At 43.2% G+C, this 18587-nt stretch overlaps 1 protein-coding gene across 4 annotated transcripts in view; it reads left to right on the top strand.

The window, feature by feature from the left end:
- The window catches only part of LOC122946423 (gamma-aminobutyric acid receptor subunit alpha-3-like), a 489200-nt gene extending 471743 nt beyond the window's left edge, over positions 1 to 17457 (top strand). For all 4 annotated transcript variants that reach the window (XM_044306046.1, XM_044306045.1, XM_044306044.1 and 1 more), the window contains 2 exons: positions 12756 to 12967; positions 16309 to 17457. In XM_044306046.1, the coding sequence (XP_044161981.1) occupies positions 12756 to 12967; positions 16309 to 16620 (524 nt within the window). In that variant the 3' untranslated portion in view covers positions 16621 to 17457. The remainder of the gene's footprint in view (positions 1 to 12755; positions 12968 to 16308) is intronic.
- Positions 17458 to 18587: the final 1130 nt, after the last annotated feature.

The raw sequence follows: 18587 nt of genomic DNA, 5'->3' as shown, positions 1-18587 counted from the left end.
TCCATTTCCACAGTTTTGGACTCTAGCTCCAGCTCGGCAGACAGGAGAATATGGGTACTACCAGTAAATGACAAAAGTAAGTTTTCTTGCTCACCACCCAGACCCCCAATAGTAATTTGGGGATTAAGCGCTTTTCTTTTGTTTACATCTTGACGCCGAATGTACGGACAAATATTTACAAAATTGTCCCTTTTTTCCACAATAAAAACATTAGTGCCCCATGAGAATTACAGGAAAATGGGAATGAAATTTCAAAATTTCACATTTTTTTAGCAGATTTTTCATTTCAATCTATTTCTTCTGCAACACATCAAGGGTTAACAGCCAAACAAAACTCAAACTCTATTACCCTGAATCTAGAGTTTACAGAAACACCCCATATGTGCTGAAAATTAGATTTATAGGCGCACAGCAGGCTTCAGAGAGGAAGGAACATCATATGGCTTTTGGATGGGAGCTATGTTGCATATGAAGGTACCCTGAGGTGGCCCTACAGTGGAAACCCCCAAAAAGTGACCCGATTCCGGAAATTATACACCTCAAGGAAGTTTTCAATGTGTGTAGTGAACACTTTGACCTATTAGGCATTTCACAGAATTAGGAAACGCTTGGCTGTGAAAATGAAATTTTTTTATTTTTTTTCAGAAAAAGTTGGTTTACATCAACATTTTTCACTTCACAAGGGGTAATAGGACAAAATGCACCCCACATTTTGTTACCCATTTCCCCCATATACGCCAACACCCCATACAGTGGATATAAAAAGTCTACACACCCCTGTTAAAATGTCAGGTTTCTGTGATGTAAAAAATGAGACAAAGAAATAATTTTTCAGAACTTTTCCCACCTTTAATGTGACCTATAAACTGTACCACTCAATTGAAAAACAAACTGAAATCTTTTAGGTGGAGGGAAGAAAACAAAAAGAACTAAAATAATGTGGTTGCATAAGTGTGCACACTCTCTTATAACTGGGGATGTAGCTGTGTTCAGAAATAAGCAATCATTCAAAATCATGTTAAAGGGAACCTGTCACCGGGATTTTGGCCATAGAACTGGGGACATGGGCTGCTAGATGGCCGCTAGCACATCTGCAATACCCAGTCCCCATAGCTCTGTGTGCTTTTATTGTGTTAAAAAAAAACGTTTTGATCCATATGCAAATGAACCTCATATGTGTCCTGTATCCGGAGATAAGTCCAGCGGAAAGGAGCCCAGCACCGCCCCGCGTCCTCCGAATCTCCTCCTTGCTGGCTGACGTCACAGAGCTGGAGCGCCGAAATCTCGCGATGCGCGAGCTAGCGCATGCGCAGTGTCGGCATCATGTTAATTTCCTGTGCTGGCATCAGCACAGGGAACTAACTACACATGCGCTAGCTCGCGCATCGCGAGATTTCGGCGCTCCAGCTCTGTGACGTCAGCCAGCAAGGAGGAGATTCAGGGGACGCGGGGCGGTGCTGGGCTCCTTTCCGCTGGACTCATCTCTAGATACAGGACACATATGAGGTTCATTTGCATATGGATCAAAACGTTTTTTTAACACAATAAAAGCACACAGAGCTATGGGGACTGGGTATTGCAGATGTGCTAGCGGCCATCTAGCAGCCCATGTCTCCAGCTCTATGGCCAAAATCCCGGTGACAGGTTCCCTTTAAATAGGAGTCAGCATACACCTACCATCATTTTAAGTGCCTCTGATTAACCCCAAATAAAGTTCAGGTGCTCTAGTTGGTCTTTCCTGAAATTTTCTTAGTCGTATCCCAGAGCAAAATCCATGGTCCACAGAGATCTTCCAAAGCATCAGAGGGCTCTCATTGTTAAAAAGGTATTAGTCAGGAGAAGGTTGCAAAAGAATTTCCAAGGCATAAGATATACCATGGAACACAGTGAAGACAGGCATTATCAAGTGGAGAAAATATGGTACAACAGTGACATTACCAAGAACTGGACATCCTTCCAAAGACAAGAAGAAAATTGGTCTGGGAGGCTACCAAGAGGCCTACAGCAACATTAAAAGGAGCTGCAGGAATATCTGTCAAGTACTGGCTGTATGATACATGTGACAACAATCTCCCGTATTCTTCATACAGGGAGTGCAGAATTATTAGGCAAGTTGTATTTTTGAGGATTAATTTTATTATTGAACAACAACCATGTTCTCAATGAACCCCAAAAACTCATTAATATCAAAGCTGAAACTATTTTTGGAAGTAGTTTTTAGTTTGTTTTTAGTTTTAGCTATTTTAGGGGGATATCTGTGTGTGCAGGTGACTATTACTGTGCATAATTATTAGGCAACTTAACAAAAAACAAATATATACCCATTTCAATTATTTATTTTTACCAGTGAAACCAATATAACATCTCAACATTCACAAATATACATTTCTGACATTCAAAAACAAAACAAAAACAAATCAGTGACCAACATAGCCACCTTTCTTTGCAAGGACACTCAAAAGCCTGCCATCCATGGATTCTGTCAGTGTTTTGATCTGTTCACCATCAACATTGCGTGCAGCAGCAACCACAGCCTCCCAGACACTGTTCAGAGAGGTGTACTGTTTTCCCTCCTTGTAAATCTCACATTTGATGATGGACCACAGGTTCTCAATGGGGTTCAGATCAGGTGAACAAGGAGGCCATGTCATTAGTTTTTCTTCTTTTATACCCTTTCTTGCCAGCCACGCTGTGGAGTACTTGTCCTGCATGAAAATCATGTTTTTCTTGAAGGATGCAGACTTCTTCCTGTACCACTGCTTGAAGAAGGTGTCTTCCAGAAACTGGCAGTAGGACTGGGAGTTGAGCTTGACTCCATCCTCAACCCGAAAAGGCCCCACAAGCTCATCTTTGATGATACCAGCCCAAACCAGTACTCCACCTCCACCTTGCTGGCGTCTGAGTTGGACTGGAGCTCTCTGCCCTTTACCAATCCAGCCACGGGCCCATCCATCTGGCCCATCAAGACTCACTCTCATTTCATCAGTCCATAAAACCTTAGAAAAATCAGTCTTGAGATATTTCTTGGCCCAGTCTTGACGTTTCAGCTTGTGTGTCTTGTTCAGTGGTGGTCGTCTTTCAGCCTTTCTTACCTTGGCCATGTCTCTGAGTATTGCACACCTTGTGCTTTTGGGCACTCCAGTGATGTTGCAGCTCTGAAATATGGCCAAACTGGTGGCAAGTGGCATCTTGGCAGCTGCACGCTTGACTTTTCTCAGTTCATGGGCAGTTATTTTGCGCCTTGGTTTTTCCACACGCTTCTTGCGACCCTGTTGACTATTTTGAATGAAACGCTTGATTGTTCGATGATCACGCTTCAGAAGCTTTGCAACTTTAAGAGTGCTGCATCCCTCTGCAAGATATCTCACTTTTTTTGACTTTTCTGAGCCTGTCAAGTCCTTCTTTTGACCCATTTTGCCAAAGGAAAGGAAGTTGCCTAATAATTATGCACACCTAATATAGGGTGTTGATGTCATTAGACCACACCCCTTCTCATTACAGAGATGCACATCACCTAATATGCTTAATTGGTAGTAGGCTTTCGAGCCTATACAGCTTGGAGTAAGACAACATGCATAAAGAGGATGATGTGGTCAAAATACTCATTTGCCTAATAATTCTAAACTCCCTGTATGTCTGGGCTGAGGGGTAGAGTGGCAAGATGAAAGCCTTTTGTTACGAAGAAAAACATCCAAGCCAGGCTACATTTTGCAAAAACACACCTGAAGTCTCCCAAAAGCATGTGGGAAAAGGTGTTATGGTCTGATGAAACCAAGGTTGAACTTTTAGGCCATAATTCCAAAAGATATGTTTGGCACAAAAACAACACTGCACATCACCAAAAGAACACCCAAAAAGCATGGTGGTGGCAGTATCATGCTTTGCGCCTGTTTTTCTTCAGCTGGAACTGGGGCCTTAGTAAGGCCTCTTTCACACTTGCGTTGTCCGGATCCGGCGTGTACTCCACTTGCCGGAATTACACGCCGGATCCGGAAAAACGCAAGTGTACTGAAAGCATTTGAAGACGGATCCGTCTTCAAAATGCTTTCAGTGTTACTATGGGACCCAGGACGCTATTAAAGTCCTGGTTGCCATAGTAGGAGCGGGGAGCGGGGGAGCGGTATACTTACAGTCCGCGCGGCTCCCGGGGCGCTCCAGAGTGACGTCAGAGACCCCCATGCTCATGGATGACGTGCCATGCAATCACGTCATCCATGCGCGTGGGGCGCCCTGACGTCACTCTGGAGCGCCCCGGGAGCCGCACGGACGGTAAGTATGCTGCTCCCCCGCTCCCCGCTACATTTTACCATGGCTGCCAGGACTTTTAACTCTAAAAAAGCTAAACGTCGGATCCGGCAATGCGCCGAAACGACATTTAGCTTAAGGCCGGATCTGGATCAATGCCTTTCAATGGGCATTAATTCCGGATCCGGCCTTGCGGCAAGTCTTCAGGATTTTTGGCCGGAGCAAAAAGCGCAGCATGCTGCGGTATTTTCTCCGGCCAAAAAACGTTCCGTTCCCGAACTGAAGACATCCTGATGCATCCTGAACGGATTTCACTCCATTCAGAATGCATTAGGATAAAACTGATCAGGATTCTTCCGGCATAGAGCCCCGACGACGGAACTCTATGCCGGAAAACAATAACTCAGGTGTGAAAGAGCCCTTAAGCTAGAGGGAATAATGAACAGTTCCAGTCCATACCAGTCAACATTGGCACAAAACCTTCAGGCTTCTGCTAGAAAGCTGAACATGAAGAGGAACTTCATCTCTCAGCATGACAACGACCCAAAGCATACAGCCAAATCAACAAAGGAATGGCTTCACCAGAAGAAGATTAAAGTTTTGGTATTGCCCAGCCAGAGCCCAGACCTGAATCCGAATGAAAATCTGTGGGGTGATCTGAAGAGGGCTGTGCACAGGAGATGCCCTCGCAATTTGACAGATTTGGAGTGTTTTTGCAAAGAAGAGTGGGCAAATCTTGCCAAGTCAAAATGTGCCATGCTGATAGACTGAGTGCTGTAATAAAATCAAAAGGTGCTTCAACAAAGTATTAGTTTAAGGGTGAGCACACTTATGCAACCATATTATTTTATTTTTATATTTATTTTTCCCTCTACCTAAAAGATTTCAGCTTGTTTTTCAATTGAGTTGTACAGTTTATAGGTCACATTAAAAGGTGGGAAAAGTTCTGAAAAATGATTTATCTTTGTCTCATTTTTTACATCACAGAAACCTGACATTTTAACAGGGGTGTGTAGACTTTTTATAGCCACAGTATGTGCTCAAAACATGATGTATGGGCACACAGCAGGCTTCAGAGTGGAAGGGGCACCATATGGCTTTTGGAGAGCGGATTTAGCTGGAATGGTAAAACTCCAAAAATGTTAATATCGTGCAAAAGTCCATTTATTTCAGTAATGTAAATTAAAATGAATTGCATTAATGCAGCTTAAAGTTAGAATTTTGTGAAAAGATTCAATATTCTAGGCTCAAAGTGTCATACTCAAGTCAGCTAATTAATCCATACCCCCTGAGCAAAGGGTACCTCAAAATTGTGACTTTGGGGTTTCATAAGCTATAAGCCATAATCATCCAAATTATAATCACCTGTATGTTGCATATGAAGGGACCCTTAGGTGACTTCATATGGAAACCCCCAAAAAGTCACCACATTCCGGAAATTACACCCACATTTTGTTACCCATTCACACCGAATACACCAACATCCCATATGTGCTCATAAAATGATGTATAGGCGCACAGCAGGGCTCTAGATTCAAAATGCAAAATATGTTTTTTGCAGGCCATGAATTGGCAGACATGGACCCGATTTTGGAAAGAGCACCCCTGTACGAACATTTTAAGAAGTAGAAAGGGTACTTTTCAACAAATAGGTGTATCACAGAAGGCAGAAACACTTGTTAAAGCATTTCAAAGCACACATTTCTAAAAATGAAAAATTACTAGCAGACCCTAATTTTTCACTTTCACAAGGGGTTAAAGGAGAAAATGCACCCCAGTATATGTTACCCATTTTCTCCCTATTCAGGAAACACCCCTTATGTGCTTTTAGCCTGCTGTATGGGCGCACAGCAGGAAAACAGCTAAATGTGAATTTGGCTGGCTTGAATTGGCAGCCATGGGTTTTAGGTGCCATGTCACATTAAAAAAAAATCCTGTGGTCCCCAGAAATTTTAAACCACAAGAAGTGACCCCATTTTGGAAAGATCACCCCCGTACGAACATTTTAAGGGGTGGAAAGGGCACTTTTGACCTAACAGTTGTCTCACAGAAAAGAATATGTAGTAGTTGGTGAAAAGTGGATATGTAAGATATACGGACTAAATAAGAGATAAGGTGGTAAAACTACATTTGTGCATCATGGATAAAATTAAATTAATAATTCATGGATGTGTGGTAGATTCTGAAACACTCCTGCATGCACAAGCCAGGTTTTTCAGGGCAGGTTTCGCAGTGGTAAATGGTGTCTTTCCTTATCCCCCTGCATCTTGTTTGACTCCTTCCCTTCCTTGCTGTATGGGGGACTTGACCTGGAAAATGTTGCCCTGGTATGACATGGGCACCTTGATTTCCAGAAGTACTGGGACCCTCCCCAGCCTGGGTTTGAAAGATTAGGGCCTTGATAACCACCCCTTGGAACTGAGGGGAAGTTCCTCTGTGGCCTGCAGATTGAAATAACATATACGCATTGCACATTGCCATCTGTACAATATGTATGGCCAGCTTTTTGTACCACACTTTCGTTTTTCGTGTGGCACTGTAGGGGTTCAGAAGTTGATCTGAAAGATCCACCCATCCCATGTGCCTGTTGTAGTTCAGGATACAAACTGGTTTGGGGACAGTGGTAGAGGTACCACATACAGGGGCAGGGAAGCTGGCGTTAGTGTGAATGTTGGTCAGTACAAGGACCTCCCTCTTGTCCTTGTACCTAACCACCAGCATGTTCTCATGGAGGAGAGCCCTACTTTCACCCATTCTCAGTGGTTGCCCTACTAGGGATCTAGGGAGGCCTCTCTGATTTTTACGCACTGTGCCGCAAGCCACAGTACCTCTGGCAGTTAGGGACGTGAATAGAGGTATGCTGGTATAGTTATCCACATAGAGGTGGCAATCCTTATCCAGCAGTGGGTGCAGTAATTCCCACACTTTTCCTACTAACTCCTAGGATAATCTTGGGGCTCTATCCGGGAATCTTTCCCTTTGTTAATGTGGAATTTGTGGGAGCACACGGAGCTACTCTCACAAAGTTTGCATAACTTTTTGCTATACCTTGCCCGTTTTCTAAGCAGGTACTGGCGTAATCTAATCCTCCCTTTGAAGAGTAATAGGGACTCATCTACACAGACATTTTTATCTGGGTTGTACGTACACCTCAGCAAACTTGGTGTTAAAGTGGTCAATGACAGGCCTAACTTTGAACAGACAGTCAAATGTTAGGTCGTTTTGGGGTGGGCACTTTGAATTGTCATTTTAGTGTAGGAATTTCCTAATTGACTCAAATCGCCTCCGGGTCATGATGTTACTGTAAATTGGAGTCTGGTGGAAAATGTCCAAACTCCAATATTGCCTAACATGTGGCTTCTTTACAACACCCGTATGCAGCACAAGTCCCCAAAACCTCATCATCTCTGCTGCACTTACTGGGGTCCAACCTAGGGGTCTAGCATATGGTAATGTAGGGTTTTGATCAATTAATTGTTGGGCGTATATATTGGTTTGGGCCACCATTAAATTTAAGTAGGTCTTACGGTACATCAAAATAGCACACTTGATATCTTTAACAGCAAAAACGTATAATGTCATTGATGTTACTCATGGTTTGTAGAGATCTCAGCGTTTTAGTAAAGATGTTTGGCCCCTGAGGATAGTGGATGATGATCTGAGGTACATCATTAACAGGAAGAAAAAAAGACCGGAATATGCAGACCACCCTTTTTTACTTTATTTATTGGATTGCTGGCTCATCTTTGGATACATATTATCTCACATTGACTGCTGAGCCTGTGGTTCTGATCAGTGCTCTGCAGCACGCACGCACACAGATCGTGCGTGCGTGCAAAAACTGTAGTATACAAATTCACTACAGTGCCAAAAAAGACCAAAGACCAAATAGTGTCCGTAAAAAAAGGCCGGGGGGGAATCTGGGAATGGACAGGGATGGAGGGTGGTTTAGGGATCTGGAACAGATGCAAATAAAATAAAAAATAATCAGTGCAGCAATTCCAGATGTTCTTTTTTTCTGCAGGAAAGAGTTAAATCGCAGTGGTGGTGCACCATAAGTCCCAGCAAGCCACAAGCAGCACAGAAAGGCACAGAACCTCTCTGAATGCAGTCACCAGCTAGAATGGCTGCATGCAGGGAAGTACTGCCCTTTCCTGTGCAGCTCTAGCGCTGCCATTGGCTGGAGCGTTGCTCCAGCCAATCCCAGTGCTGGCAGGGGACCCAAAACACAAGTGTCCCCTGCCTCACCTCGGAGGTGACCAGGGCTTCATTGACAAGCCAATCGCAGCGCAGCGGGCGGGTAAAGCAACTTGGTGCCCTTACCCTGCATGGCTGCCTGCTGATAAGAGCAGCCATGGTGCCGCGATTCCGCACCGATCGTTCCCCAGAGCCCCGCGGACCTTGCGCCGCAGGTCCTAATGGGGTTAACAAGATGTTTTTTATTTGCACATATATGTTTATATTTGTATGTGTGGTTTGGTGGGGGGCCAGGTACATTCCTTGTACAGGAGTCCTCTGCTGTCTGTGTCTACACTTGGACTGATTATCTATACTATTACAGTGTGACAGATGAAAACCCCAAAAAATGGGTTTATGTTACCGACAGAATTAATAGACTGATTAAGTTTTGTATTTCTTTGTGACGGATGCAAAAGAGGTGTTTGCAAACCAAAAAATAGGTTTGTAACCGACAGAAATAACAGACTGATTAACTATACTATTACAGTGTGATGAATGCAAAGGAGGAGTTTTGCACCCTAAAAAATGGGTTGATGTCACCCACATAAATACCAGACTGATTAATAGTGATGAGCGGCATAGGCAATATTCAAATTTGTGATATTTCACGAATTTTTGGCCGAATATTCTCCATAAATTTGCAAATTCAAGAATCCGTGATCTCCAGTCATAGTTTACTTGCGAAAATCGGCAATGTAATAAATTCACAATTAGAATATTCAACGCTATTTGCAAATACGAATATATAGCACTATATTCTAAATATTAGCAAATTCTCGAAGTGGCGATATTCGCAATTAAAAGTTGCTATTCAAAAATATTCACACTCAACACTACTGATTAACTATACTATTACAGTGTGACCGATACAAAGGAGGTGTTTTGTCGTCGTCGTCCCCCCCCCCCCCCACAAAATGGGATTATGTCACCCACAGAATTAACAGACTGATTAACAATTGTATTACAGTGTGATGGATGCAAAGGAGGTATTTTGTGCCCCAAAAACATGGGTTTATGTCACCCACAGAAATAGCAGACTGATTACCGTATTTTTGGCCCTATAAGGCGCACCGGCCCATAAGACACACCGAGGTTTTTGAGGAGGAAAATAAGAAAAAAAATATGTTGAACCAAAAGGTGTGCTTTTGAACTAATGGTGGTCTGTGGATGACACTATTATGGGGGATCTGTGGATGACGCACTGTTATGGAGGGCATCTGTAGATTATGCACTGTTATGGGGGCTCTGTGGATGGCACTGTTATGGGGGCTCTGTGGATGGCAATGCTATGGGGATTTGTGGATGGCAATGTTATGGGGAACGGTGGATGGCACTGTTATGGGGGATCTGTGGATGGCAATGTTAGGGGGAACGGTGGATGGCACTGTTATGGGGGATCTGTGGATGGCACGGTTATGCGGCCCTGCCTGCCTGCTACGGGAGTTTGAAGTGAGTACGCAGAGGATCGCTATAGTTTAATGCCTACATTAATGCCTTACGTATGAATACTACAGTGAGTAGGGCCCGGTGTAATAGAATACAGTGACTGCACCAGGCCCCGCTGCCATTACAACACCAGATGCCGGCTCCCTCCCCACTCAAACATTGCTGGCTGCGCTGTGCAGCATCGCGGCTGGCGGTGTATCAGTGTTAGCAGCGTTAGCATTCGCCCCATAAGACGCACTGCCATTTTCCCCCCACTTTTGGGGGGAAAAAGTGCATCTTATAGGGCAAAAAATATGGTAACTATACTATTAGAGTGTGACCGATACAAAGTAGGTGTTTTGCAATCCAAAAAATGGTTTTATATCTCCGACAGAATTAACAGACTGATTAACTTTTGTATTTCTGTGTGACGGATTCAAAAGAGGTGTTTTGCAACCCAAAAAATGGGTTTGTCACGGACAGAATTAACAGACTGATTAACAAATGTATTACAGTGTGATGGATGCAAAGGAGGTATTTTGTGCCCCAAAAACATGGGTTTATGTCAACCACAGAATTAACAGACTGATTAACTCTTTTATTTCTGTTTGGATGCAAAGGAGATGTTTTTCACCCCCCAAAATGGGTTTATGTCACCCACAGAAGTAATAGACTGATAAACTATACTATTACAATGTGACGGATGCAAAGGAGGTGTTTTCCAACCCAAAATATTGGTTTATGTCACGAACATAATGAACAGACTGATTAGCAGCACGAATTAAAAGCATGATTAAGTACTGTATTTCTAAGTCAGTGGTGTAAAGGAGGTGTATTGCACCCACCAAAAATGCACCCACAGACTTAGCCAAATAAAAGCCTAACACTGTTCCTCACTGCAGCAGCATTCTGTCCCTTCTCTAGTTAGAGCAGAATGGCGGCGCAGCATGTGATCCGGCATTTATGCTTGCAAGGTCACATGCTGCATCGGCCAGTTACAGCCATGCCAATACTAGGTCCGCGTTCGGGTTCAGGTACCCGGACACCTTAATGTTTGGTACGAACCCGAGCATTACGGACTGGGTTCGCTTATCTCTAAGCAAAACTTCATTAACTAATAATAATTTTAAAAAGTGATAACAAAAAGATATACAATTCTGACTCCTATGAGACCTCAGAGTGTCATATACCAATTTCCAGGACAATTGGGCATATTTTATTCATGTAGAATTGATTCAGACAAGAATCAAATTTGTTTGATTGTACACGAAACGAATTTCACGAAGTTCACTTGATTAAATAATTTCCTCTCCTGGGTTATTGGTACCCTCGGGTCTAGTTCTATTTGGCCATTATCACAATGGGGGTCATGTATGATGCTGAAATACAGCTATATCAGGCGCATTTCAGGGGCAGATTGTGCTTTCTCCCCGCTCATGACAGGTCTAAAAAAGTGTTCGTGCGCCCATCTCATTTACCATTTTCTACGCCTGTTTCAGAAAGGAAGCTGTCTTACATTTAGAACTGATAGAGGATCTGCCGAAGTTATGAACAGGCTAGCGCCTCTTTATAACTTCAGTGGATCCACCTCCAGCTTAGCGGTTTAATAAAACGCTGGTTTTAAGAAATGTGCCCCTGTGTTTTTAAATAAGCAACTCTTCTTGCATGTTGGATTCCTAGTTGGATGAAGGTGGATTTTTGCCCAAGAAAGCACACCACAACCTAAACTGATGCATACCTTACCTGTTTGGATAAGCATTTTTAAATGTTTGTAGATTTTTTTTGTTTGAATATTTTAATAAATGAAAAGAAATCCTAAAATTTAGCAGTTTTCATAATGGCCACAAAGCATCACAATAGGCTAAAACCTCCGGTTATTTAAAGATGACATTTTAACACTCATCTGACAGACAAGATTTCAATGTAAAGTAACTCTGATATATAGGTAAAACGGGGTCATGCCATTTTATAACAGGTGATGTGGTTGACGCGATGGAGGCTGGTCACCATCATGGCCTGCTATTTGCTGCCCCCCCCCCCCCCATTGCCGGATGTTTTGATCCATGTAACGGGGAAATGCATTGGCGGCCATGCAGGGATCTGGAACCGGATAAGGCTACTTTCACACCTGCGTTAGGTGCAGATCCGTCTTGTATCTGCACAGACGGATCGGCACCGATAATGCAAACGCTTGTATCTGTTCAGAATGGATCCTTTTGCATTATCATGAACAAAAAAAAGGATACGTTTTGACTTAAACTGGATCCGTTTTCAATTGCACCATATTGTGTCAGTGAAAACAAATCCGTCCCCCATTGTAAGTCAGGACGGATCCGTTTGGCTCCGCATTGTCAGGCGGACATCAAAACGCTGCAAGCAGCGCTTTGGTGTCCGCCTCCAGAGCAGAATGGAGGCTGAACAGAGGCAAACTGATGCATTCTGAGTGGATCCTTATCCATTCAGAATGCATCGGGGCTAAACTGATCTGTTTTGCACTGTTTGTGAGAGCCCTGAAACGGATCTCACAAGCGGACCCAGAAACGGCAGTGTGAAAGTAGCCTTAGTATTGTCTGTAGGAGGGGCCCGGGCATTGTGGGAGGGTATTTCTACTATTGGATAACCCCTTTAAGTAGGACTGAACTGAAATAGCAAAGACATTCCATAGACGTGAGTGAGGCTGCTTTTGGAAAATAAATACTTTTTTTTCTTATATATGCAACCCCTCTTAATTGTGTAGCATTGTATCAGTGTAGATTGTAGGACTGATATCCATTATTATTTTTGCCTAGCATCTTTTTCGCAGTAATGTTACATAGTTTGTCTGATTGCTTATCTTTCCTCTTTAGGGGTCACAACTGTTTTGACAATGACAACGTTAAGTATCAGTGCACGGAACTCTCTGCCCAAGGTTGCCTATGCCACTGCAATGGATTGGTTTATGGCAGTGTGCTATGCTTTTGTCTTCTCGGCACTTATTGAATTTGCTACAGTCAATTACTTCACCAAAAGAGGATGGGCCTGGGATGGCAAAAGAGCTCAGGAAGGTCAAACCTTTAAGGTGAGTTAACATGAATCCAATAATTCAGTTATCCCTTTGATACTTTCCTGCCCTGTACTCTTAAAGGGGTAGTCCTATCTGGATATTTATGACATATTGACAGGATATGCCATAACTGGGACTTCGCTGGACACATCTGGGACTTGCCCCTATCTCAAGAGTAACAAATACAGCTTTCTCTCCATTCACTGCTATGAGACTTTCCAAAGTAGCCAAGTGAGCATGCTCGGCTATTTCTGGAAGTCTCATAGAAATTCATTGAGAAAGCTTGTGCATACATGGCTTGCTCTCAATTCATGGCAGGGCCCCTTCTCGAGATAAGCCATTTATGGCATATCCTATCAATTTATCATAAATGTCAAGATGGGACAATCCCTTTAACATTGGGATGCAGTGTGTGGTTCCTTATCAACTACCACATCAATTAGGCTGCGAATGTTGATGTAAACCGTCAATTTCTATATATCCGTGACAAGGCAAAATATTGAGAGCACAGTTCAGGAAGTAAGTAAAGCATTTTTATATAAAATAGGTGTAGAATAGGTAAAAGCCAATATTGTGTATGCATAATCTGTTGTAGGGCTGCAACGATTACTCGATTAAATCGAGTAACTTGACACAAAAAAATCCTAGAAGCTAAATTTTTTGCACCGAGGATTTGTTTGTGTCACGTGACCACGGAGCGTGAGTGAAGCTCTTGTTATTATTCACGATCCGTGGTCCTCTACCAGTCTGCACCGCGCTGTATCCAGACACATCGTCAGGGCATAGTGCACTTAGCGTGCATTATGAACTGACTGTGTGTGACGTCAGGACGACAGTGCATCACGCACAGAAGAAGAGGCTCAAAAGTTGTGGAGTGTCGGCGGCGCCCCTACAGGAAAGGTAAGTACTGACGCTGGGGATTGATAGAAGTGGAGGGCATGGAGGACTGATGGTGTGGGGTGGGGACTGATGGCGTAGGGGGGGACTGATAGCACAGAGTACTGATGGCATGAAGGGTACTGTTGGCACAGAGTACTGATGGCATGGGGGGTGATGGCACAGAGAACTGATGGCATGGGGGTAATGGCACAGAGAACTGATGGCATGGGGGTGTGATGGCACAGAGAACTGAAGGCATGGGGGTGATGGCACAGAGAACTGATGGCATGGGGCGGATGGCACAGAGAACTGATGGTATGGGGCGGATGGCACAGAACTGATGGCATGGGGCGGATGGAACAGAGAACTGATGGTATGGGGGTGATGGCACAGAGAACTGGCATGGGTGGTGATAGCACAGAGAACTGATGGCATAGGGGATGATGGAATAGAGTACTGATAGCATGGGGGTGATAGCACAGAGGACTGACATGGCAGGAAGATGGCACAGAGGACTAATGGCATTGTGGGGTGATAGCACAGTACTGATCCCATGGGGGGCTGATGCCACAGTAATGATTACATGGGGGTGATGGCACAGAGTACTGATGGCATGTGGGGTCATGGCACAAAGAACTGATAGCATGGTGGGGTGATGGCACAGTACTGATGGCATGGGGCAAATGGCACACTACTGGGTGGGCTTATGGCACAGTACTGATGGCATGAGGGTGTGGCACAGAGTACTGATGGCATAGGGGGAGCTGATGGCACAGAGGATTGATGGCACTGGGGGAAGCTGATGGCATGGGGGGGATTGAGGGCATGGAGGGGACTGATGTCGCTGAGGACTGATGGCAGGTGGGTCTGCTGATGGCACGGAGGGAGGGCTGATGAGTTTTTATAAAGGAAAACAACCTTTAATTAATTTTTTCTTATTAGAGCACTTGACTAATAGTTGGATTAATCGATAGAATTCTTGATTACTAAAATAATCGATAGATGCAGTCCTAATCAGTTGAATGCTAGAAAAGAGAGTGGTCTACTCCTAAATATTTTTTCTCCTGCCTAGTCGTACATTGTTCAGGGGTTTCAAAGTGGGAAAGAGCTGGCAAATCACCCACAAATAGCTGCTGTCACCCAACACAAGAAGGAGCTTGCTGTCTATGTATTTATAATGCTTTCAATGACTTCAGTGGGAGTTGCATAAATAGTTATGCATTAACCGCATTGAAGCCGCTTTACACAGCAATAATTCTGTCATTTAATTCCATGGCTGTCGGGGGCTATGTTGCAACTATTTATGTGGGACACTATTATCAGTATTATTTATTGATGATGCTCTGCTGTCATTATTCATGGGGAGCACTTTGCTGGCATTGTATTAATGTGAGCACATTACCAGTTGTTACATACTATGGGGGAATTTTTCAAGACTGGTATCTGTAATGCCAGTTTTCACCTAATTTTCAGTGGCATGAGATGTGCCATGCTTATATAGAGGCATAAGTTTCTTAATTTTTAGTAGTCATTTTAGGCTACTTTCACACTAGCGTTCGGGTGTCCGCTTGTGAGCTCCGTTTGAAGGGGCTCACAAGCGGCCCCGAACGCATCCGTACTGCCCTAATGCATTCTGAGTGGACGCGGATCCGCTCAGAATGCATCAGTCTAGCAGTGTTCAGCCTCCGCTCCGCCTGGCCGTGCGGAGGCAAGCGGATCCGTCCAGACTTACATTGTAAGTCAATGGGGACGGATCCGTTTGAAGATGACACAATATGGCTCAATCTTCAAAATGATCCGTCCCCCATTGACTTTCAATGTAAAGTCTGGACGGATCCGTCTGAGGCTACTTTCACACTTAGAAATTTTTTTGCAATATAATGCAGACGGATCCGCTCTGAACGCAAGTGTGAAAGTAGCCTTAGTATGCAGTAGTTCCGTGTGTCAGGGTCTGCAATTCTGCAATATACAGCAGCCAGGAGCTCTCTCAAATTTCAGGTGTAATTTGAGCCATTTTAAATCTGCCGGACCTTGTAGCCACACTTTCCAGTCCACACCCCTACCCACTTTATTAGAAAAGTAGCAAAATTGGTATTGAAAGGGCAAAAATGTGGAAAATTTGTGTATACACTCGGGCTTGTACAAACATTTTAGACTTTTCTATTCCAGTTTTATGGAATAGAACTTTTAATAAATGACAATATGACACCCTATGACAATAGATTGTAAGTAGTAGTAGTCATAAGGCTGCTGTAGTTGCTGCTGAACTGAACATAAGGCCAAATCCCATATTGTAATATTAAAAAAATGAATACATGTCTCTATTGCAGATTTTCCTAAAACAAATTTTGTAGGACACTCTGTATTTTGAATACCACCCTCCTTGTCTAGTTTTCATTATTGAGGATTCTAAACAGTGGTCATAGTTTATATTCTATTTAGTTCATATCAATAATAAGATTGTATTTTTTTCCTAGATTAAAGAACCTATAATCTTGGCGAAAAAATCAAACACAACGTACAACATTGTGGGAACAACTTATATGCTCAATATCAAGGAACCAGCCTTGGCAGCAATTACAAAGAATGCAACTCTGCCTCTACCCCATCTCTCATCTCCACATCCTGAGCTCAAACATCTTGATGGGAAAAAAACTTATAACAGTGTCAGTCGCATTGATAAAATTTCTCGCATTGTCTTCCCTGTCCTTTTTGCCATCTTTAATCTGGTGTACTGGGCTACATATGTTAACCGAGAATCAGCAATCAAGGGAATGATTCCAAAATAATGATGTAATTCATTTAAGTACTACCTTACCTGTTTTCTACCAAGTATTATCTGTTGTTGACTGGCTTTTGTATGGGTTTCAGATGTCTAATTTCTCTCATTCTTTCTATTTGCTCACTGTGATTTTTACCTTAGAGGGGTAATTTGCTTGTTTTTAAGGATAAACTACTGTAGCCCTGAATGTTTGTCATTATAGTTGATGTAATTTTGTTCAGCCCATGGTTTAGTATACAGTATGTCTACACAACCTGCTATATCCTGCTACACAACCTGCCTTTTTTCAAATGGCCCTAGTCTTGAACTGAAGTGGTTTGTCCAAACCACAACCAATACATTTCACACTGAGAGCTTCAAGAGCTTCCTGGCGCGACCCAAGCCAATCTCAGACTGCACCATAAAGGAATAGGCCTATTTTGACTCAAAACTCAGATCTGACATTCCACATAAGTGTGACTGATTTTATTATAATGGGGTCCATTTGCTGTCTAAGTTTAGTCCATGCAGACTCAGACAGCACAGTGATGGGCAAATTGCCCGTTTTAATGGAGTTATACTAATACAGCAGTATTGTCTACACCATATGCTATTTATAATATCACGTTATCCATTCTTGGCTAAAAGTATAATCAGATTTTTTTTTGTAGCTCCCCTTTTCAACAGTAATATCTATGATACTGTATTTCCTGGATAAACTGTGATCTTTTATTTCTACTTGAATGAATTTTAATATGCTTGAAAGTGGTTACATAGTTGATTTCTACATGTTTTCATAAGCATTAATGTTGTTTACTTTTAAGAATTCATCTAAACCCTTTATAAAACTGTCCACCGTTTCTGCTGTGACCACGTCCTGAGGAAGTCTATTCCACAGATTCACAGTTCTTACAGTAAAGAAGCTTTGACACTTCTGGAGATTTAACTTTTTCATCTCCAGTCGGAGGCAGTGCTCCCTTGTCTTTTGAGGGCATTTTACATGGAACAGTTTTTCACCGTATTTTTTGTATGGCCCATTTATATATTTGTATCGGTTAATCATGTCATTCACTAGACGTCTCTTCTCAAGACTAAATAAATTCAGTTCTTTTAATCTTTCTTCATAACTAAGACCCTCCATGCCCCTTATCAGTTTAGTCGCTCTCCTCTGTACTTTTTCCAGCTGCAGTGCATCCTTTCTATGTACTGGTGCCCAGAACTGGACTGCGTATTGCAGATGAGGCCGCACCAACGGTTTGTACAGTCGTAATATTACATCCTTCCCCTGCGAGTCCATGCCTCATTTAATGCATGACATTATCCTGGTGGCCTTAGAATATGGTGCTTAAAAGTATGTGAACCCTTAACCCCTTAGGGACCGGGCTCATTTTCACCTTAAAGGATAACTGTCACACTTAGACTCTAATTTCAATTTTCATATATGTAGTTACTAATAACATGATATTCCAGAATCAGTTACTATTTGTTATGGAACCATGAACCAGACGTACAACAAGAGATAAGTGGAAAATAAGAAGGTTTTATTGAAGAGCAAGCCGTAAGCAAAGTCCGAACGGATGGCTAAACCGAAGCAGGGTCATTGCGGAGACAGAGGTCAGGAACCAGAAGGGTAGTCAGACGAAGCCAGGAACAGGAACCAACGGGGTAGTCAGACGAAGCCGGAATCAGGAACCAACGGGGTAGTCAGACGAAGCCGGAATCAGGAACCAACGGGGTAGTCAGACGAGGCCAGGATCAGGAACCAGAAGCAGCAGCAGTCTTGGAAGCATGTGAACACAGGAGGACCAAGCAAGGAACTGAAGCCACAGACCTCCTATATATATGAGCTGGGCATCCAGCTCCTCCCAGTGGGAAGGAGGAGCCGCAGGGTGGGAGGCTACAAGAAAACCCAGAAACCAAGATGGCCGCCAGCACATGTCAAACGAAGGGAACAGCAAGGAGGTAAGACCATGACAGTACCTCCCCCTCAAGGGC

The sequence above is a fragment of the Bufo gargarizans genome, chromosome 9, assembly GCF_014858855.1.
Source record: "Bufo gargarizans isolate SCDJY-AF-19 chromosome 9, ASM1485885v1, whole genome shotgun sequence".
NCBI lineage: Eukaryota > Metazoa > Chordata > Amphibia > Anura > Bufonidae > Bufo > Bufo gargarizans.
Note: the sequence above shows the minus strand (reverse complement) of the source record. Positions and strands in the feature narration are given on the sequence as shown.